This window comes from Danaus plexippus, chromosome 19 (assembly GCF_018135715.1).
Source record: "Danaus plexippus chromosome 19, MEX_DaPlex, whole genome shotgun sequence".
In the NCBI taxonomy this organism is placed as follows: domain Eukaryota; kingdom Metazoa; phylum Arthropoda; class Insecta; order Lepidoptera; family Nymphalidae; genus Danaus; species Danaus plexippus.
Genome location: NC_083549.1, coordinates 5,338,314 through 5,361,116, shown reverse-complemented (window position 1 = coordinate 5,361,116; position 22,803 = coordinate 5,338,314). Strand labels below are relative to the sequence as shown.

Below are 22,803 nucleotides of genomic sequence, written 5' to 3'. Positions count from 1 at the left end.
AAGAAACAAGCAGGAAAGTGTAAAAAAAATGAAATCATCTATGTTGTTTAATGCCTGAAAAGTATTCAAAAAGAATTAAAGACTCAATTTAATCGATATTATTTTACAAAAAAAAAAAAAATTGTTATGAAAATGTCCTAAATTTTGTACAAAATATTTGAATGCAGTACTCATCAAGACTCATTGCAGTATTAATACTGAGGGATGTGCACACATGTCATGGTAAATATAAAACAGAGGTGATCATAATCTCTATGTCTACTTACCTCTTCATCAAGTTTCTGGACCCATAAATGCAAATTGCTGTATTGCCGTAAGGAAAGATCGTCAATAGCTCGTTGCAGCCTTGACAGGATATCAGCCAAGCTTTGAGCAGAGTATGGACACGTCTCCAAAGAACGAGCGTCAACCGAGATCTGCTCTTCAACTGCCAGAAGGTCTTCAACCTATCATAATATACAATGAAATCCTCACAGATACGAGTTATTACAAGAATGATATGCACATAACAGATTTCAATATAAAAATACTTTCACTACACTATGACGCGACGACTCGGTGTTGAAATTAAATAAAAATTTAAAAGAACCATAAATTACGGTCGTCGGAAACATAGATTAATCATAATTAGTGTCCTAAGATATGTGTTGTATGTTGCTAAATATATTTTTGTCCGATATAATCATTTTCGTAGCTTTCAAAGAATATTACGTTAATATTACCTTTTCCTGGAATAGCAACACAACCTCGCTGAGCTTCTGTACATATGGATCCAGTTTATATGATTCCCATACAAGCGCCATGCCTTCGGACACTTGGAACAGAACATCGCGACGTAGACCAGCCACTAGAGGAATGATAGATGCTTTGTCGCGAATCTGTAAGTATTATGTCATATTAATTTTCAGTTAAATGAAAAAATAATAGCTTTTAAAGTAAAAGGTGACTTATTTATAATATATATTATAGATCATAAATATATAGTTATATATAAACAGCTAAGCGACTATTGTGTTTTGTTAAGCTAAATGAGCTCTATATACAGATCAAGCCATAGCTATAGATTATTTACAAAAGTATATCACTTGTCACATTATACCTGTTTGTAGGTATTAAAAACTTTTAAGCTATATGTTATAAAAAAAAAATCCAAGCTTCACCGTAGATATTAACATGCAGCCTATAAATAATCTACCTTCGTATGATTCCTATTATTTAGCTGCATAAATCAAAACGCACATGTGTTAGTGACATCATAAATAAATCCCACTCTATATTCTCCCAATAGCCATATAAATCTTACGTGCTAGTTCATAACAATTCCTATATTCGGTGCCATCGATGTGAATATTTAGCATGACTTGGAGATATATGTAACGTTAATAAATACCTTTTCCAGCGTACGCTCATATGTGCGGACGCTTTCGATGAGCGAGATCGCGAATGGGTAGAGCTGGTTAGCTTGATGCGCTTTGTTGACAATGGCCAGCGGAACTCTGCGGACAGAAATGACATATATTTTCTATGTGTTGCATTTTATGACTTAATACTATTATTTTAAGAGTCAGTTTCTAAAACATCTGATGAGTTTAAATAATCATACCTGAATCCCAAGTTCTTGAGGTTGCGTACTTCCTTGTACAAGGTTATTATCTCCGGGAGGAAATTAACCTTCAGTTTAAGTACATTGCCGCTTTTGCTTGAACGAGCACGGACAGACTCGATAGCAAATATGCGACCAGACACGCCCAAGTTGCGTTGTTGAACCTAAAATAATTTTCAAATAAAGTTCATTGAAACTGTTGGTGACAAAAACTATTTATCCGACTTTATAATATATTATACTTTGCGAGCCCAATCATCGAACACTTCCTGTGTATCCAATTTAAGCCTGAAACTATCTCCATCGGCTTTCAGTTTTTGACCTTCGATGTGGTTCTCCCACCCCTTGCCTGAAAAAAAAATTGTGTTAAAAAAATATAATAATATACTAAATTTACTAAGAATTTTTATATTGAAGATGTACCAAGGACATCTTCGACTCGCTTCAAGTATGCTGTAAGCTGGTGGTCGATCTGCTTGGCCCAAATGATTGAGCCAGCGACAGGAGGAAGATCGCGCACTAGGGAGAGACGACTGCACTTCGATTGAGGATACTGGACCTGTTATAAAAACTTACTTAGTTACAAATATATATATATATATATATAAATATAAATAAAAGTGCCAGTTTAAGTTGTGTCGTAATTACAATAGCATTTCTGTTGAAAATAATAAAATAACATTATATATCAATAACGATAAAGTCTTCGGAAAGTAATTCTCTAAAGCAAGTATTACAAGATCCAAATAGAAGAAATGAAATATAAACTTATTACAAATGATCTTGGAAGGGGAGATGTGGATTCTTTTTGGTTATATAATTTTTATTCAATGTAAACTCTCTTCTCCCTTGTCACTTCACAATACATATGTATAGATATACCACTAAGATTTCTAATGTTAGGCTAAGTATTTATAATGTGTCTTGAAGTATTTGTACCTTGAACTTCTCATGTAGAGCTTCTATATCGTCCTTGACGCGTTGTATGAGCTGCGTCTGATACTCTCGTATTGCACCGCGGATGTGAGGGCGCACGAACAGAGCATTAAATCGGGAGAATATACGGAACATTTCATTTGCGTTCTTAGCTGTCCCCAGCTGGTCGCGCAAATGGGCTGTGATACGAGTCTCGACGCGATCTGGTATATAAAAGAATTATACGATTTCAATATGTTTTTAGCTTTTACATAAGAATTGTATTTTTTGCATAATTAACATTTATGTAGTGGGAAGAAATCACTACCCCGTACTGATTTGGAACGGTACGCTTAAATGGTATTAACTCAGAACAGTACGAACCTAAAACATTCCTACTTAAGAAATAGATATGATTTTAATAAGATATTCGAGTCACCACTTCATTAATGGGAAATCTTTAATGATTCACATTATATTGAATTGAAAATGAAAAAGTAAATTTTAGGGACACTATAACTTAGGAACTATTCATTTTTAAAAACTGTCTTACATTCTTCTTTGTTACCTTGACATTATTAAAAACTCATTTAGTATGAGAAATTAACTAAAAATATTTACTAAATATAGTATAAGGTGATGTAACAATGTACCGATTCTATCTTCATAGCGACGAACAGCAGCTTCCCAAGCATCGCACCCTTCACGTGATATGTCCAAGCAATCTACTTCCTTGACATTCTCATAGGCCAGGTTGACCTTTAAATACAAAATAAAATATGTTTATTAGATAACTTTCGAATTGTATGAAACTTATATTATAATGATTTATTTAAACTTAATATTAATATTTTTATATTTATAAACAAGTTAACCATTTTTTTACCTATGTGAATAGTATGTCTTAAAAAATATTATAAAAATGAAAATAAAAACTAAAACTCAATATTAACAAGTTTTTTACACACGAAGAAATCTGAGGTTGGATTGTTTGTGACTTATAGAAGACTGAATCAAGTGACGAGTTCAATGTGTTACATGAGACAGAAATACCAAAGGGAGAGATACTAGTCAAATAATATTCAGGCGACTCTTGATTTTTAATAACAGGTGCAAAACTTTACCTCAGCTATAGCATTGGCATCAGCTGCGTCCATGGCCAGTGAGTGTGGCTGTGCTGGCTCACCCGCCGCGCCATTCTCCGTGACCGCTGGAGCACGAGGACGCAGGACCTGGAAGCAGTGTATGTATGTTAAAATAATATTGAGTTATTGTCATATTTTCTTTACATTGAGGCAATGTAGATATAATATTTGAAGAAAAATTCTTTGACACTAGTAGGATTTGAATGCAATCACAGGAATATCAAATTACAGTTGCTTTTGAGATTCAAATCCTGATCGCGTTGACGAATTTTTTATAACGTAGTACATTCTCTATTTAACTTATAATTCATTAACTGAATTGTTACTGATAACTTAATCGCTATTCATATACTAACTATAACATATATATGTCATAACACCCCAATGTAGCCAATATATAATACTAGCAAAAAAAAAAAAATTTTACCACACACCCTCCTATCTAGAAAATTCACAAGAGAATGTTGATCAGGATATTGTTTCAATGTTATTGATGTAATAATCACAATTGGTGAAACCTAGTACCAATTGATTTCTTACTTATAAGTTACTAGTGTTGTACGGGTTTGAAGCAGTAAATAGTTTCTTTAAACTTCAACATTGCATTTGCAACTTTGTTACAGACTTCTAAGAAAAATGATAGCCACTTAACATTAGTACCCTTAACACGAGCTTTCCATCTTCAACCTGTATGTGACATCATACTGTCTGTAATTCATGAATCTATGTTGATACTATTGTTTAGGTAAATGAATGAAAAACTATACACTAACAGTATGTAGTGTGACAAAGCGGAATTGTGGTTACGACACGGGTGGTTGTGACGTATGAAATATCATTGGTGGCTAGTTGAGTGTTATTCGATACTAACTCTCAGCATAACCGTCCTCAGTTGTTCATGATGTCTTCTGAACCGCCGCATGTGTTCCATACGAGCCTGCAGCCTCTTGTGTGAGGGTGACACGCGCCATACCATCTTTAGATGTTCGTCTCGCTTCTTCTTCACTATATCCCTGAATAAAAAAATATTATTTAGGACTGTATAAAACGTGTTTATTGCCAGGTCTTGATTTTTAATGGAAAGAAAAAATTACTGTCAAATACAATATTGATACTGAAGTGAATAAGGTGAATTCTAAAATGTTCATATATTTGTAACAAAAAAATAAAAATTATAAGATTCTTTATATGAGCAATGAGATCGCAATGTAAAACTCTATGTAATAAGGACCTGGGTAATTCAAGATGTATCACGTATTTTTAAGCATGAGTCAATCAATAGGAATTAAAATATTTAAAAATTTAGAGTTAATAATAACCTTAGAAGACCTTGGAGTTTTTCATACTCATCATCCCAGCAGGAGAACACTTCAAAGCACTGAGTCATAACACGCTCAAAGTCCTCAAATGGTATGTGCATCAAGCGTCGGGTTCCAAGCACCTGCAAAGATTAATAACATTAAAATATTTTCGGTAAACATACAAAAACCAGTTAAGATATATATGACGTATTTTCAGAAAATTTTATTAAATAATATATTTTTCATAGTATAGTTTTAATACAACTAAATATAATGTTTTACAAGCCATGCCCTTGACCACGGTTACTGAGTAGTAATCGGAACATCGCGAAAAAATGTATAGTAATAAAATGCGCTGAAATCTTGAAAAGTTCATTTTAATTCAAATGTTTATTTGCGATAGTGTATGACATCATTATAATTTACCTTTAACAATTGCTGTCCAAGATCTCGAGAAATGGCCTCTACAAGTCTAAGGCCGCGCTGGATGGGATATTTAGTAGATCGTATCTTACGCAGATGTGAAAAGATTTGTTGGACCGCCAATCTGTTGATAAAATGTTCATGAAGCACAGATAACCTCGCGATATTGACGAGAGAAAAACAAATCCATTATAATAATTTTTTCTACCTGATTCTTTCTAACTCGGTAGCGCTGAGTAGATCATTGATGGGGAAGTCTTTCATGAGTGGGTTATAATCAGACACAGTAGCCAATGCTTGTTTCAGACCGGTGTCGGTATCAAAGGACACAGTGGCGTGGAATCTTTTGCCATGCTTTAAAATATCCAAAGTCAGGGCAACCTGTTGAAGAAGTTGTAATGATTATTGTTTTATTAGCAGATTAAGAATTAAAAATATATACAATATGTTTAACTATTGAATGTTTGGTTAAAATCAAACTTACTACTTTGTATCTCTAATGATTTCTAATAAAATTCTTATTTCTACCCAAAATATGTATAATGTAGTTAAGTAGTGTGCTGTTTATGTGTCTATACATTTATTAATTTGTGAGTAATGTTTGAATATATTGTAGAAGAAAAATTTATTATTGTATGGATGCTGACCTCAATGCTTTCTCTCTTCTCTTGAATGCGATGAAGGGCCCTCTCCAGGTTCAGCCAAAAAGATATCTCTTGAAGAGCCGTTCCATTTGATGGATCTCGATCTAATTTAGTGACCTGTGAACATACTCACAATAATATAATAAAAAGTATAAATGATGCACTTGTAATAGTGTATTAACAGTTGATTGTACCTTTTGTATTTCTTTAATCCAGCGGTTAACACCGTTCTGAAGTTGATTTAGGAATGTTGAGTCTTCCACCTTGTCGCCGAAATCTGCTACGCGAGGTTTGCGACCTTCGTCAGCCGCTCTAGAATATGTTGCAAAAATAAAAATTAAAGTTTTTTTTTTTAATAATGTTATTACTAGTTTATGTTGTTACTAGTATTTGTTTTAAAAAAGTACACTATTTTATTCCTGGTTATAAATTATGAATGTTGATTATTTCATAGTAATTATTGTAATATTTTTATGATTATGTAATTTTTATAGTAACAAAACTTATTGTAGGATTTCTACCTCTTAATAACAGCTGCGACAGATTGATGGACCGGCAGAGTTATTTCTGGTATATCAATATTTTGCTGTAGGTGCAGCAAACCCATTTCCAGTTCAGCTATCTTCTTTTCAACTGATGGTGCCATCTTATCTCCATCCCTAAATTATTGAAACATATTATGATGAAATTCTTTTAAATGTGAAACTATAATTGAAACTGGGCTTTGGTTCTTGGTGATTACCTATCAGCTCTTCCACTTTCTTTGACATAACTCTTAAAGAATGGTGCCATGGTTTTGCTGATGAAGGCATGAAGGGTCTCATAAGGCGAGCCATCGGATAAGTTGATAAGACGAAGTTGGCTATGAATGGATTTGTCAGATTCAATTACAGATCCTCTCTTGATACAAACAAATGCTGCAACCCTTGGAGATGTAAAATGTACCTAAAAAGACAACATATCAGAATATGAGACTTATATTTTATATTTGAAACTATTTTAAGTTCATAATTGTAATTAGGTAGGATTAAAAAAAGAAGGGTAAATTTCATTTCCTGCCAGTACTAGTAAAAGTACCTCATTGCTTATCTGATAGGACACAGCTTCTTTCTCTTCTTCTCCTTCAGTTGGCTGCTCACTATCATCTTCTGTAAAAAAAAATATGTTAAAACTATATTTGCAAAACAACTCTCAAACTAGCGTGACCTACTTTAAAATTTAAACAATAGTATTAAATATTTTATAATTAATAAGATATTACACCCAAAAAAACTTATGTAGTAGGAAAATTCTTATTGGCCAGAAAAGCCATTTGCATAATGCGTCAAATGCAGTCATCCGCAATCGATTATTTCAAGCATACCTTTTAAAGAGAATCGTTGGACATACAAAGATGAGGCTTGAGAGTCCGAAATGAACTTTCTAATGCAATCTTGATTAACTTTATCATCAAGTGCAGCATTTAATGCCAGTGGTACGGGTTCATCCTCCGGCAAAAGTATCGTTGCAGCCCGGCGCAGGTAATTTGCAAACTCTTGAAATTCGACCACGACTACATTCTGAGCTTCCGGAGCGTTCTCACTCCCGTCAAGGGAGTCCCCCATGATGTTTGGAGTGTTTAAGAATTGTAATGGAGTTGATAACAATAAATAGATTAAAGTAACTGCAGTTGCTTTACAGCCACAATGCAATGATTTTGACAGCTACAAAACGCCCAACCTCAGCAGCTGGCAAGTGTGAGTGATGACGCATAATATTTGTGTTGCCTTTGCTAAAAATGTAAATATTCCGTTACATTTTTTGTGTCTAATTTTATTTCCTAATTTATAAGTCAATTGACAAGTATTTTAACTTATTTTACTTAAGAAAAAATGACGTGTAATTATCATTTCAAATTTTTATTAAGACTTAATACTTAAATATATTGTGGATACAAACATTTTTATAGGTAAAAAACTTTTTAGTTTTCTTTTCGAAATTTCGATACAATATATTGCCTTATGAATAGATTAATGGACTTGCTTTGCCTGACATTAATTTGCCCCTTTTTAATGTTTGTGACTGCTGGAACAGGAGTGTCGATGATTTACACCATCTTAATTTATATAGGTATTTATAATATAAATATAAGTAATAATAATTATAAAAGGTGATCAACATTATATAATGAGTTATTGTTATGTTTTTTTACCTTTGGGAAAGCGATTTGCCATCTATTCCACACAACAGGTAGGTCAGAGGGGGTATATAAGACTGACCGGGAATACACACTTAACTCCAACTGTTACCACCATCGCTTTAGTGTTGAACATTAGACCTTTTTTTATTGCAATAAATGACTGTTGACATACATCAAAGGATACCCCATATATATATATATAATATATAGTAAAAAAAGGGGTAATAAGAGAAGTTTTAGGATGACAACACCGCTTAAAGAGAAATCCACAATGTACTTATAAATACTTTAAGTTAATTAGGCTTGGGTCCGACTTTATTTAAAAACAACAAGAAGTTTTGCTAACATCATAATTATCTTACATTATTAGATTCCGACAAAAATATTACATGGTATCTTGAAGTTCCATTAATTTAAAATTTATTTTTAATTGATAAGACAAAATTTTTTTTTATTCAATATTTTTAGGGGATAATAATATGTATATGCATATACGCTACCTACAGCACACTCCTACAGCTATGGTACATGCTAGTCTGGTAAGGAGTTGGGGCTGTCGAAAATGTCTGGCTACTGAGGAAACACAATCTTGACTTAACTAGATTAACCAAGTATCATGCATAAAACTCAGCTTTTATGCTATAAGAGTGTCTGGCAAGGGGTTGCCATTATGTTAAGTGTCTGGCAATGAGTGATGTGATCTTTAATAATATACTGGGATAAATACTAAAAAACCAGTCTTTATTATTTGTCGAAATTAGATATGTATTTTACACACCCTTAGTACCGTGTATCTATCAAAGACACTGGAAGACACTGGACACGTTCTTACTTGTCTTGTGAGCATGCGCTGACATATTTTCAGCTTTTATAAAATAACGAAGGTCTGGGGTTCACGGGTTCTTGTTGTTATATATTTAAATATTAAATATAATTCAAATTTCCCGCCTTTTGAATATAAAATTGTCAATGTGAATTTTAGATGGCATCTGGGTCACTGGTTTCTACGTGTTAAATAAAGCCTTCATTATATTAGTCAGTTTCATTTCAACAATGTAAATATAAAATGTGAATCAAATAATATCACGGCCCACGGATGTTGTCAAATTAATACATTTTTATAATTATTGTGATCGTATTGTATACCTTATTTCATTAATAATAAAGCTATTAAGTATAATTTGAACATGCCTAATTGCTGGTCTGTCTAATTCAATCTAGGATATCTCGTTTGATGTTATTATATTCAGTTACACTTTGAACTATAAAGTATTTGTTCATTTTTTTAAAATATTTTAAGTTTAAAAAAACAATGTTTGTCGGACTTTGTGCCTTTAATTTATTACTACAACATATAGGCAACTTCACCACTTCTGCCTGTCATCACGGTTGCATAACGAACCGTCCGCGTCAGGTAAAATGTAAAATAAAAAAAATCTTGAGTTCCATCCCAAAAATATAGTTTAATTTAAATATAAACAAAAATCTAATTATTTCATTATTTTATTTGTGTGTGAGATTTTAAAACATTTTTGGTTAATAAAAATAAGTAATATGTTAATTTTTATGAAATGTATCTCAACGGTAAGAATACAATTTTCTTTAAAGACTATTATAAAGAGAATCTTTAGTCCTCTTATAGCTCACAGCCACAGTTTTCCTTTATTTTTTTAGCAGCTCAATGGGATAACAAAAGACAGCACAATAAACATTGCTAAAATAAGCAATGCGAGCTGCACTCACTTCCTACAATTGTCTTTCTAACGGCAGAGCGTACTTTAACCATTAAAGTTATAAAAGGAATACAATGAGACATTTATTTGTAACTAAACTTATACCTCTGAAAACTATAAAGTCATTTACTCTTGATATTTTATTATTAAAAGTTTTATTGTAATAAGTAGTCTTTATATTATTAAATTTAATTTAAAAACATTCGGTTTTATATAAATTTAATGCTAAAATATTAATGACTAACTACAGTACCGAGTATTTCTGATAGACTTTTGTTAAGACCGTTTTTATTGGCGTTTTTAATGTTAGCGATAAGCTCTTGTGGTTAAGTGAATTTCAAATAAAATGTTTAAGTATAATGAATGTTTAAGTATAACGGAATGAATATAACACACTGCATTTGACAGCTGTCACTCAAACAACATGGCCGCAATCAGCTGTCAAAGTTCAAGCGTCCCTATTGGAAAACCCCATATATATCCAATTTTTCAAGGTAAATTACGGTTTTTATAAACAACAACCTTTTTATTATACAAAGAGAATTAATTCGTTTTGTCTAATTGTGACCGAAACATAGATTATTTAATGACAATAAAATACTAAAATAGACTAAAAATCTAGTTCGGGTATGTAAAAATTTATCATACATCAATATAAATAATACAATCATTAAAATTAATGGTACAAATAGTTTTAATTAATAATAAAATAATAGTACATCCGTCGTAACTATTCCAAGTTTGAAAATATCTAAGTGTATAATGATTTATAATTTATTAAAATAAATAGTAAAGAGTAAAGACACAATAGCACGTGTTTATATGACCTCGGTATGAATATATTTAAAATTTTGATTTATTCTACATAGATGTTGGAACAACTTGTTAGCTAAAGTAAAGTTTCGCTTTTACACTGAATGTCTAAATCACCATGACTGCATATTGAAGTTGAATCCCGGTTTCTTGTTTTGCTTGAAATATGTTATTGCGGGAACTTTAATAGGATTCATAACTTTATCTGTTCTTTGTTGCTATTTGAAAAACAACTTCTTTTATATGAAGTATGAAAACAAACTTATTGTCTATGTTATTCATGCATATTCTCCTGAACATTTATAACTTTGAGGTCTAAGATCCAACGTAAGCATGTATTAATTTTAATTTCGCTAACGATCAATTACAAAAAAATATTTTTCAAAACACAGTTATGATTGAGTAATAGGTGTATAATTCATATATGAAATATAAAATTCTTCAAAGCGGTTTATTGGAAAGATCGAAACAACCCAACTTATAACATATCATTTCCGAGCAGAGCCTCATCTTCATAAATGTGAATAAATATTGTGCAGCCTCCAGTATCAGCTCCTAGATCACGTCAGTAAGGGGCTAAGGGTAAAACTACGAATTTTCGTAATGGCCGTCATCAAACCCGCAAGAGTGTTATTTAGTTTCAGAACGTTCTATTAACATATTCATGTTCTCTATTCTTTACAAGGGTTGAACAAAATGTTTTATTCATTGTTATACATTGGTATAATCTAAACAAGAGGGATTTGTGTAATTTTAAGTTGTTCAAAAAGGTTAGAAATCTTTAAAGGATCGGTGTCTATCTGAATAGTATGAGGGATATTTTTTTTTGTTTTATTCTTATTATTTTGGAGTGGCAACATTTTTGTATATTTTTAATTATTGTTAAAGATGAACACATAGCAACGAATCTACAATGAATATTTTACCACAATGACAAATAGACTACGTCAAATGGGACACCATATTCTTAACAACGGTTATGCAGGTTTATTATATTATTTTTCGGTTTGTGCATTTAAGACGAGACTTTATTAACCAACACAAAAAAAAACTACAGAATTCAAATCCTGTGATCTGTGTCAAGGGATGTCAACTACTTATGTTAAGAAGATCCCCGAGAAGCGTATGACTTATCACCATTTCACTGAAATTATGAGTCTCTTTTAGGCAATGATTTTATTATAGCTGAGCTTTGAAAAAAATGTCGCTCGGTACATATATTTAATATTCACTGTTATTGATTGGTCGCTATCGCCTTAATAAGTAAATCTATAAAGACGTTGTCACGTGTTCAAAAGCAATTAGTAACTTTTCTTTAACAGTTACATAACTTATGAAACACTGATTGTGGGAGATATTTTTAAAAGATATTTTTACTTACTGTAATTGTATTGTCTTAAATATAAGAATTAAAATCTAATATTCTGTTAATAATTTCTTTACTATAAGGTTTCACTCCCATAATTTGATAACGTAAGAGTTTTGAAATAAATTTAGTGCTATTATAAATTATAATCGTCTTTGTTGAGAGAAAATTACAAATGTACTATCACTTCATGGTGTATTGTTAATATGAAAGCGCGATGGTTAGAGATTATATATTTAAAGAGTATTTTCAATCGTTATCTATAATTTTAAAACGGCTCTTTATACATTAAGATTGATACATATAAAGTATGTGAATAGAAATAAATAACTGAACTATTATTATTGTAATTTCGTTCTTTATTTATAAATACATTTGCTGGTCACTGCATTTGTTGCGAACATTTTAATTTGCTAATTATACATACAGCCGGAATTTGAATTGTTCTCTATCGGTTTTGTAGTTTATTTTTTATGACACTCGCTCACCTAGAATTCATCACCCACTACATCTACATAGAAAGTATTTAGAATGGCTAGGTTAACTTCTTTTTAGAAAATGGATTTAAAATGTAGACGTTGCCTTAATTAATTCTTATTTTTTTTTATCTGTTCGAATCTTAATAGATGAAGATAACTAGAGTTTTTGTTCCACACTATTTGGGTGATACGTAATTAACTGAAATGGTTACCTTATATCAGCATACTTGCTTATTAATTTTCTTATTTTTAATATTTAGATTTAGTAATTGTCTAGCTGAGATTGAGTATTTTTGAGGTGTTTGACATGTTCGCTTACGATATTACCCGTAATTGGCGTTAAATCAAATAGCTAGACACGTATATGCGCATTTGACTATGACCAAGTTTGAATTAAATGATGTCAAAATGATGAGTTGAGAACTGATAGACATTTTTCGTTTTTGACACAACCTCATATTTATATTAAAAAATAAATCGTCACCTTTTATTTCATGGTAAAGCTTAAGAGCATCTAGATGGGTTAAACCACAAAAGAGAGTATTAATTTCCATTATTCCAATTATCAGCAAAGCAAACAAAGAAAACATTGTGTTATATGGACCGTATTAAATATTTTCTGACTGATAATATTCGCTTACATTTCCCCCATCAATCGTCTTTGTAATCTGAATCACGTATGTGGGGATCGCATTTATAAATTTTACGATTTTTGGAACCGACGTCGCTCACGACAATGTATTCATGAATAATGTTCGATATTCGAATTTGTTTACGAGTAAAACGCTTATCATATATTTTCATTATGATCCATTTGTGGACCGCGATATTATCTTTGCTGCTTTTCGATGCTAGGAAGTTAACCCTATACGGTTATGTCGACATTCATAAAAATGTTACTGAGACTGATGTTGCGACGTAAATGTTACTTAAAAAATATAACACGTGCTGCTTAATCATTTTTAGGTTTTCAAAGATATTGAGATACATAAAATTAAGTAAAAACACAAAACTATTGCGTATAAAGCGGATTAAAAATGACAGCAATAAATTTTAAACGTTGCCATTGTTATATAGGTAATATATGGGAGCGAGCGAAATATAACACCTACGACTTAATTTAATCTTTTTTCTATATTTTTATTTAATAATTCTTAGAAATTAATTGCTTCTACCCCTCATCGTTTTGTAGTTTTGTTTCCAGTAATACTTGTTTCGCTATTTATTATCTCTTCACTTTATTAGTCAAAAAGGAGCGAACATTTAAAACTATAAAACTTACATACATATTATCACAAAATCTAATGTATTGGTTCTAACTCAAGCGAGGATTTTTATAAGGGAAATAAATATTTGATAACATTAAAATATAACGGCCAAAATTTATTTGTGTTGTCAGCTACTATTAAATTTAACAGTCTTTTACTTTAAGAGATACCCAATATTTTAAACGAAGTGTGTCGAAACCTTCGAATGTCTCCAATATCTTATGTCAGGATTTAGAGATAAAATCGAGCAACAATGTATAGACGAGGAAATCCATTGAGACTGATAAGAAAATTCCGAGACGCACGCGAAAGCACTTCTAATATGGAGTGGTGAGGGACACTGAATTTTTTCGAGGCATACTGTAATTTATTTGGAGCTTTTACTCAACTATTTTCCACAGACCATATTATATATACAGCAAATTTATGTCACAGACTATACTTGGTTTTGTCCATAGCAGATTTTATGAGATTTGGGTTTCATATTCTTTCTACGTATTGTAATAAAAGCTGAAGATATATTTTTTGTAATGAATTAGTGTTACAAATATTCAGCCCTTCGTTGAAACACAAAGGATATTGAGTAAAAGAATCGAAACAATAGATTTTATTTGTATATTTTTTAGTTTATGATTCAAAACTTTGGAATAAAAAATATTTACATGATTTTTTTAGGAAAACAATATGAAAATGTCTAGTAAATCAGAACTTACATGAAAGGGTTTGAGAGGAAGGTAATTTGTAAGTGAAATCCTTATTTATTGCAACAGAAAAGTTGAATCGGCCCCTCGGGTGAATGGGTAAAGTTTACTCCTTTTACCCGTACGCCTGCTTTGAGCACATATTGGGGATGAATGCTCGTTTCCTTGTTTTTCTTGAAATATGGCGCTGCGAATACTTTAATTTGGTTTTGGAAGAACTTTGTCTTTGCGCATACTCCTGGGTACGACACTTTGTACAGGTTTTAGAGAGAACGTAGACGAACGTAAAAATCCGTCAAATTTGTCGCAATTCGTGAGAATTTTCAAAAGAAATTTTGACTGTCAGGAACATTATACGTTACTGTTTTATAAAAAAAATGTTTTATACAATTACATATCAGAAAAGTATAATATAGCCATGAAGAAAAAACTATTTGATATCATTTGGTAAGCACTATCTATCAAAGAAGGTAACATTTTAAAAAAATATATAAATTTTTAAGGTTGCCTTTAAGTAAATCAACGAGGTAGTTATAAAGAGAAGCATATACGTAGGAATGTGTCACTTTCTTTTTGAAAATTTATCACTTGCATTTAAATTTTACAATAATCTGTATGTTTTATTATATAAAACAAATTTTCAATAGTACAACTTTGGTTTACGTTGGCCTCTTCTTTGGAGGAAGATTTCTGAAATCTCATCAGATTCCAACGCTAAAGTTTAAATTGTTTCTTGTTGTTTGAATACTTTAATGCGTGAACAAACAATACAACAATAGTTCTATAGACCAGAAATTCTGTTATACGTATGATATTTAGTCAAATAAATATTTACAAAGGACTTATGATACGTACCTATGTAAATACATCTTTAAAATTTTATGGGAATTTAATCTTCTTTTTGAGTTTTATGAATAGACTTAAATATACTTTTGCGAAATCCGGATCGAAGTATTTATTATAATTTTACCCTTTTTAAAATTTTATTATTTACATTTAACCCTCGTTTCAACAATTCCGCACCATTTGCTGTTGATCCACGTTAATTTAAAAAAAAATCTTAAGTGTCCCGAGTAAGCTTTACGCTGCAATAAGATGAATCCTGAAATGAAACGAAAACTAACTTCGGGGTTTATTTTTTTGTTTAAATGTAATTTTGAGGAACGAATAATATTTTTATTTAAAACTTTTTGTTCAGTGTATTTTGATTGCTTCAATTTTACCTCTAAGAAGTTATAATTTCCAAAATATAAGTACATATGTTGAGATTTCGAAAAATGAAATGAAATACACACAAGACTAATTTCTTTATCATGGCTGGATTTTAAGTGTCAGGTAAACTTGATGTAATTTAAGTAAATTTTTAGTTAATCGTGCATTTACTTATGGTCTTCTTAGCAAATAGGGACCTGTCAGTAAACTGTCTTCTGAGTAAAACAGTTTTCAATAGTTCATTGGTCTTTAGTGAAAGTTAAGGAAGAGTCTTCTTGTTTGTTCGTTGACCGTTGGATACAGAGTTCATTCTGTTCTTATTTAATTATAAGTTTAAATATTATTTCAATATGTTAATGTTAACTATTAATATTTTCGAAGGAAAATTTATTCCTATCGTATTATATAAAGTAACTACTGTTATTCTTGTCATTTTACTGACGAGGGTATTTTCGATCACAAGATTTTACATTTATAACAGTTATATTAATCCATTGTTATAACGTAAAAATATATTGACTTAAATTACTGTAAATACATTTTATTAACAGAAAGAAATTTAATAATGCGTTTTGGTAAACCATTCCTTCCATAATGGTTCAACCCTAAGAAGTTATATTAACTTACAAAAAGTATCATGCAGACCTGTAGAATTAATTTCCATGCATGTTTAATAATAAGTGAAGTGCACGAATACTCAAGGAATGAGGGAATTAAGGGTCAAGGAGAATATCTGATAGTCGACACACAAACCTAAAGTATACATAAGTAAGGATCTGTTTACACTGACAGTTCATGATTATCAATCTCGGTGTATACTTATTTGTCTAAATGCGAGAAACAAAAAAAAAAATTTAAGTGTGTTACGGTCTTTGACTTAATATCATATAGTAAACTTAAAATCGCTATAATAAACGGTCGTTATTGAGGAAATTCTGTCCGGCTTAATTTACTTACTATTTTGCACGTACTTGGCACTTAGCAGTAACACATAACTGTAGGTGATATGTCATCATCAATCTGTACTTTCAATGTAGCGTGTTATTGAGCACCATTTTTATGTATGGAGTAATAAAGGAATAAAATGAATAATAACGCTTTAATGTAATAGAGCTAAGTTCCTAAGAAAGGGTAATATGATTACTTATAATATATTCTCATGATCGATCGATTCGGTTCGCAGCGGAGATTGGTAACATCGAGGTGAATATTTTATATTGGACGGAGAAGAAAACAGACATTTTCAACTTATATATTTTTATTGTTATAATAGGTTTTAGATTTAAGAAAATAAATGCTTCAAGATTGTGGTTATACGAATTTTTTTTTTTGAAAATTGTATTTATGTTATAATTCAGATGATCGTATAAAGTTTAAATATTTTAGATTGTAGTTTATGTCTTTAATATTAAATAATAAATACCCATTAAACTCAATATGTTACCAATTTAAAACGTTTAACATAATTTATGCAGGCAATGGCAGAGAACCTTACAAATTAATCATGGAGCCCTGATGATTTTTGTTGATTTAATTTTTTGTTTAGCAGCTATTTTCGTTAGAGGATCAGTTAATTGAACTTCGGTAACTGAAACAGTATGGACGTGTAATGTGTTATAATGAAAGTTTTTTTTTAATTGGACTCTTTATTTAAATGGAAATATATAGGCAGGTTAAGATCAAATGGTGCACGACTTACCTTCTTGTTTATCTCCACCTTGCCGTGTTGTTGGCTTTTGAGTTACTTTTTTTTCACCATTTTCACCTGCAATAGTTTAATAATTATTTATATTATCACTGTACTTATTTTCTATACTTATTTCCGAAGTAGAATAAAGTAAAAATGTGGTACATTTTTTTGTTGCATCTCCCGTTTTATTGTTTAATAGTTCTAAGAGACACGCTTTTCCATCTTTGATGAAGCCATGCTTTGTCATATCTACAGAAACTGTATCACGGTAACAGATCTTCTGTAGAAATTCCTTGGTTTTAGCCGACATTGGGATGCTATGATTCTCTTTCATTCTTTCACGCTTTGTATTCATTTTTAATAAATATTTTTATATGATAAAATTCTGAATGGAAATATGATTCACATAACGGCTTGTCTATTAAAATATTTAACGATTAATTATTTAAATGTAGCATAAATTTTTTGAGGGCTTTCAATTTTGACACGGCTTCTGAAGTTTTGTACAGAATGTTAAAAAAAGGTTTGCTGTGATATATTAAAAAAAAAAAAGTGTAATTCTGTTAATAACTTACACATTCTGTTAATAACTTGTATATATATAAATTGTCTCACTTTATTTCAATCGACGAGTCAATTTAAAATAAGGTAAAATTAAAATAAAAATTTTTAGTTATTGGAAATGCTTTGTTATTTTGGGTATAAAATCAAAAAAGGATACTTTTGAAATGTGAGTAAGTCAAGTAATATTTTATTGATTGATTTAAATTCTAAAAAAAGCATAGGTTTAAAAGTTAGCCCGTTTAGCCCGTGCGGATAATATAAAATGATGCATCTTAATAGGTAATTGCATAAAAGTATTTAATGGTAAATGTTTAGCGTCCCCAATACATATTCAAAATATCAAATGTTGTAACAGAATTCCATACACTTGACTTAAGAAAGTACTCATATTGTCTCTCAGCGAAGGCCACGGGTAAAAGATTGTTTCATAAAAATATGTGAGAAGAATCAACTTAAGTCGATGCATTTAAAAAATTATAATACATATATGATCTTGACAAAAGTATTAAAAGTATGACGAAGCTACTATGTTGACTTAACGTTTTTTGAAATTTGGAAATTTTTCAAGATTTAGTACGTAATTTTCTTATTATTTCCAACACTTCCAGTAAACTACAATCGGGTATGTATTCAATAAAATTTCACGTTAAAAGTCAGATTGACTGATGATGATTTATCACCGACAGTTATAATTTACGAAACCTTAAGTGCTGAAATAACACAGATCGCGTGCCGTGTGGCAAAAATGTTTTATCGCATTTCTTTCACAAAATACCAACTGTTACTTCATGCTGCTAAGTTTATTTTAAACTATATTTTTTACAGGTTTTAAAACGTTTAACAAATTAGGTTTTTTTTTAAATTAAAAATCAAAGGATTTTACTTAGTGAAGCTAATGTTTAAAATAATAAGCAAATATATGAGTAGTCTATATTAGATATATAGCCCGCTTTGTGTATGGCGTTAAGATTATTGCTTGTTTTGCTTTAATGTTAGTTTCTAGACAGTGAAGGATATTAATGTGCAGTGTGGTTGAATGCCATATTAGTTGACAAAGTCTTTGCTAAGAGAACTCGCTATGACGTTAGATTACTCAGTTGCTATTAATAAGCACTGTTCGGATTTGATATAATTAATATTAATATAGAACCATTTGTAAAAAGAATTGAGAAAATTAAAACACCAACTTTTATTTACATCGAAATATTTTATTCGGTTTGAGAATTAAGTTATAACTTCTTCGGTTGTTTTTTTTTAATTTAGTCTACGTTATATGTTTAATTTTTATTCTTCTTTTAAAATATAAGGCATTAATTTACAGGGAAACTATCTAAGTTATGTAATAAAGAAGGTCTTATTATTTATTTTAATATTCATAGAAATAAGCCAATTCTGGAGAAGTTAGTTTTACTTTCAGGAAATAGCTATACTGGATATATAATTTATAAAAATATTGTAATTGGTATAATTATAAAAGCTTTCCGTAAATATTTGAATTAGAAAAAGGCAGGAATTTCTCTTATATGGTCAGGAAAAAGTTAGAAAAATATTATTAAGACATGATGGTGTGTCTTATGAGGTAAATCCATATAATTTGTATAAAAACAGAAAGTGTAATTGAAATAAAATAAATAGTAGTCTAGGGTATTAAAAGAATGAGGTAGGTGAAGCAAATAGACCCATGTCATGTCGGATCGTGCCCACTGAAACCATTTGACTGACAGATTTTAGGATAGAGATTATTTTTGTTCGTATGGAGCAGATAATATTTTCCACCTGGTTCATGTACTATATCTGAAATTTTTATATGAAGATATAAAAGAACCTTACAAACATGAATGCTTTTATGCTGATATAGAATTCTTCAGATGACTCAGGTGGTATATTATCGTAGATGATTGTTTCAATATCTATGATATTTACATGCCTTTCACCTAAAATATGATTAATTGCCATTTTACATAATAATAGTCATAGTAATATACTACTGTCCATAAATGTTAATGCTGATTTGTATACCAATATTATACCAATTCTTAGGATTATAATTAATATTATATTACAAATAATAATTATATCTATGCCAAGAAAATTATCTTAAACTAACTTCTCTGCAAGCTGAAAAGTATAAAAACAAATTTTCTATAAATTAATAAAATCATTAATTACTCAATGTTTTTATTTTATATCAGCTAGACAATATTAAGAGATATTTTCACAAAACCCTCCGAGGAAAGTCTCCTTAATTAGGTTAATGTAATTCTGTTTTTCTCTTTGATGAGACTCTATTACGAACGTTGTTTATAGATGTCAATATACCAAACTTTTTTGGAGGCTGTTAGAGGCTGTTTCATTCATTACATAACTTATCTAAAACTAGAAATAATATGTATATTAAAACTGAATCTGCTTTCCTCAAATTCACTTGCAAAGCAAGATATTCTTTTCATGTAAAGTATATTCACGTATATTACAATTGATGTAAAAATGAGCGTAATTTATGTGTAAATATAGAAAAAACAGAAGCATGGTTTGTTAAGTAAGCGAAACATATATAAATTTAAATGATCATTGTGGGGCAGAACCGCTGAATGGATAAAATATCATATAAATAGTAAAAAAGTATTAACATCGAGTAATGTGATCACATTGCCATCTTAACGTCGTTCCTATTATGTTGTCTTATTTCTAGGTTTCTAAGTTTAAGTTAAGTTATATATATATAAAGAAATTTTGTAGTTTTCTTGGAACATTTGGCTAACCGTGAGTTATACCCCAACGTAATTAGTTAGAATTTGATTTTTTTCATTGATTATGTTATTTCGAAAAGAATATATTCCAAAACTCTTACTTGTAAATGTAGTGAAAATGACAAATTATTTCCATAACGTGCTTGATGTATGATCGGCATAAATGTAACAAAAGAATTAATTAGGACATATTAATTCCTATACCATTAATAACAGATACTCATAATAAAAGAAATGGTTAGTAAAAAGATTAACTTACAATACTAACATTTTATTTCATAACGTGTTGAATTAAGGATCAATTTTAAACGCTAACTATTACGCACATTACATGTAATAGCAATTGTAATATTGAACATGTCACTTCATTTACGTAAGGTTATTTATATTACTATTGAAGTAAGTAAATAATTAATCACAAGACACGACACAAGAAATAAGTTTTTCTTTGCTGATTCACATTCGCTAGTAATATATATATTTTTTTGAATAAATACGTCTATTTCAGCTAAATAAGGTAATTTGGTAAAGCAAGACAAATGGTCCGTCAAATGAATCACCTCCAGCCTCTGACTGATTGTTGGCTTACACAAAATACATTATGCGAAAATGTGATAAAATGAGAAATGATTTATTCCGTACAAGCCATTCTTTTGGATGATATAAAGAACCTTTTCTATTGTTTTATTTTGTGCGGCATGGGTATGTTTATTTATATTATATTAATTATATTTTGTTAACTAATAATTAATTCAGGACGGTTAGTTACTATATTGTGTTTTAAAAACCCTCCGCTAGGGGTGACTTACGGACAGTATTTATTTTATGGTATGTGTATATTTCTTTGTTCTCAATTATCACAAAAGTCGAATTAAAAATTGTAGAAATAATAGAAAATACAATTTTTAGAAAATGTTTTAAATTTTTATAGCTTTATATGAAGTATTTATAGTATTGGTAAAAAATTACGATTGAATTAATAAACTTTCACATTAATACATTTATCGTATACATTTTTTAAATTTGCATTATTTATTATTAATAAAAGCTACTTGACGTGGTTGCCATTAAAAAAACGTCTCGAGCTCAACTTTAAGTCTTCAAAGCCGTATATTTAAAAACTATATGTACAAATAAATTTCTAATGTAAATATTTCTGAACAGTAATTGTAAATGGAAAACGTTTTGGTTGGCATATGAGATGAAACCCATGCATTAGTTTAAGCTCCAGCTTAGTGTTTCTGGATTCTACGGTTTGATTTTTTTATTCGATTGGCTTAATCACAACTTAATGTATAAATAAAAAAATTAAGAAAAAACATAGATTTTTTCAGTGAGTATCACATTGGAATTTTAACGTTTAAGGTATTCAGAACCTTGGTAAGAAAGAATTTTACTCGATCAAAGAAGGTAAAATTTACTACGTCATAATTAGGAATTTCTTCATATACCCACAAAGTACTTAGAAATTCCGCCTTTACTGAATCAGTGGAGACTCGCCAAGATATTTCTCGTTACATGAAAAGTGTTCCATTAATAACACCACAAATATATAAGTCATTACGAAGTCTAGAAAATACTTAATAATACCAAATAGTTTTAATTTTTTTTTCGATTATCATTTGCGAATTGTATAGAAAACATGCGATGTTACATGTATAAGTTAAAATATTAATTTAAGATAACGTAAATTGCTGTTCCTAGTATAATACGGATTTGTTTATCCTTTCAAATAATATTGATGTATTGTAACTATATATAAAATAATACATAAACAACTTTTTATCGTCCGTCGTTCTTAAAAATTCAAGAAAAATATTCAATTTAAGATTGGGACGGCTTGTTTGCTCTTTTGTCTTCCCTTGAAAAACACTCTAAAATTATCGGTTTTCCTTTAAATCTATCTGATTCGCCGAAAAAGAAAGTAATTTAATTACAAAGATTTCGTCTTAAAGTTTGAAAAAATTTTAAGATCGCTTCCATTCATTACTTTATTTATTTTTTCGTTACATTTCAT

General features: G+C 30.1%; 2 protein-coding genes across 3 annotated transcripts in view; both read right to left on the bottom strand.

Moving 5' to 3' along the window:
• LOC116767870 (dynein heavy chain, cytoplasmic) overlaps positions 1-7,750 on the bottom strand; it is a 38,397-nt gene extending 30,647 nt beyond the window's left edge. For both annotated transcript variants that reach the window (XM_061523454.1, XM_061523453.1), the window contains exons 1-19: positions 7,395-7,750; positions 7,109-7,179; positions 6,774-6,976; positions 6,553-6,690; positions 6,226-6,343; positions 6,035-6,148; positions 5,596-5,768; positions 5,391-5,511; positions 4,983-5,104; positions 4,535-4,676; positions 3,643-3,750; positions 3,172-3,277; positions 2,543-2,742; positions 2,027-2,162; positions 1,846-1,952; positions 1,604-1,767; positions 1,391-1,496; positions 723-878; positions 267-446 (exon numbers count right to left, since the gene is read on the bottom strand). In XM_061523454.1, coding sequence (XP_061379438.1) covers positions 267-446; positions 723-878; positions 1,391-1,496; positions 1,604-1,767; positions 1,846-1,952; positions 2,027-2,162; positions 2,543-2,742; positions 3,172-3,277; positions 3,643-3,750; positions 4,535-4,676; positions 4,983-5,104; positions 5,391-5,511; positions 5,596-5,768; positions 6,035-6,148; positions 6,226-6,343; positions 6,553-6,690; positions 6,774-6,976; positions 7,109-7,179; positions 7,395-7,635 — 2,706 coding nt within the window. In that variant the 5' untranslated portion in view covers positions 7,636-7,750. The remainder of the gene's footprint in view (positions 1-266; positions 447-722; positions 879-1,390; positions 1,497-1,603; positions 1,768-1,845; positions 1,953-2,026; positions 2,163-2,542; positions 2,743-3,171; positions 3,278-3,642; positions 3,751-4,534; positions 4,677-4,982; positions 5,105-5,390; positions 5,512-5,595; positions 5,769-6,034; positions 6,149-6,225; positions 6,344-6,552; positions 6,691-6,773; positions 6,977-7,108; positions 7,180-7,394) is intronic.
• Positions 7,751-17,022: 9,272 nt separating this feature from the next.
• Positions 17,023-17,970, bottom strand: LOC116768103 (uncharacterized). The gene is made up of 3 exons (XM_032658740.2): positions 17,635-17,970; positions 17,482-17,547; positions 17,023-17,370 (listed from the first exon to the last, which is right to left on the bottom strand). Exons 1-3 carry the CDS (start codon positions 17,825-17,827, stop codon positions 17,285-17,287), a joined length of 345 nt encoding a protein of 114 aa, XP_032514631.2. The 5' UTR covers positions 17,828-17,970; the 3' UTR covers positions 17,023-17,284.
• Positions 17,971-22,803: the final 4,833 nt, after the last annotated feature.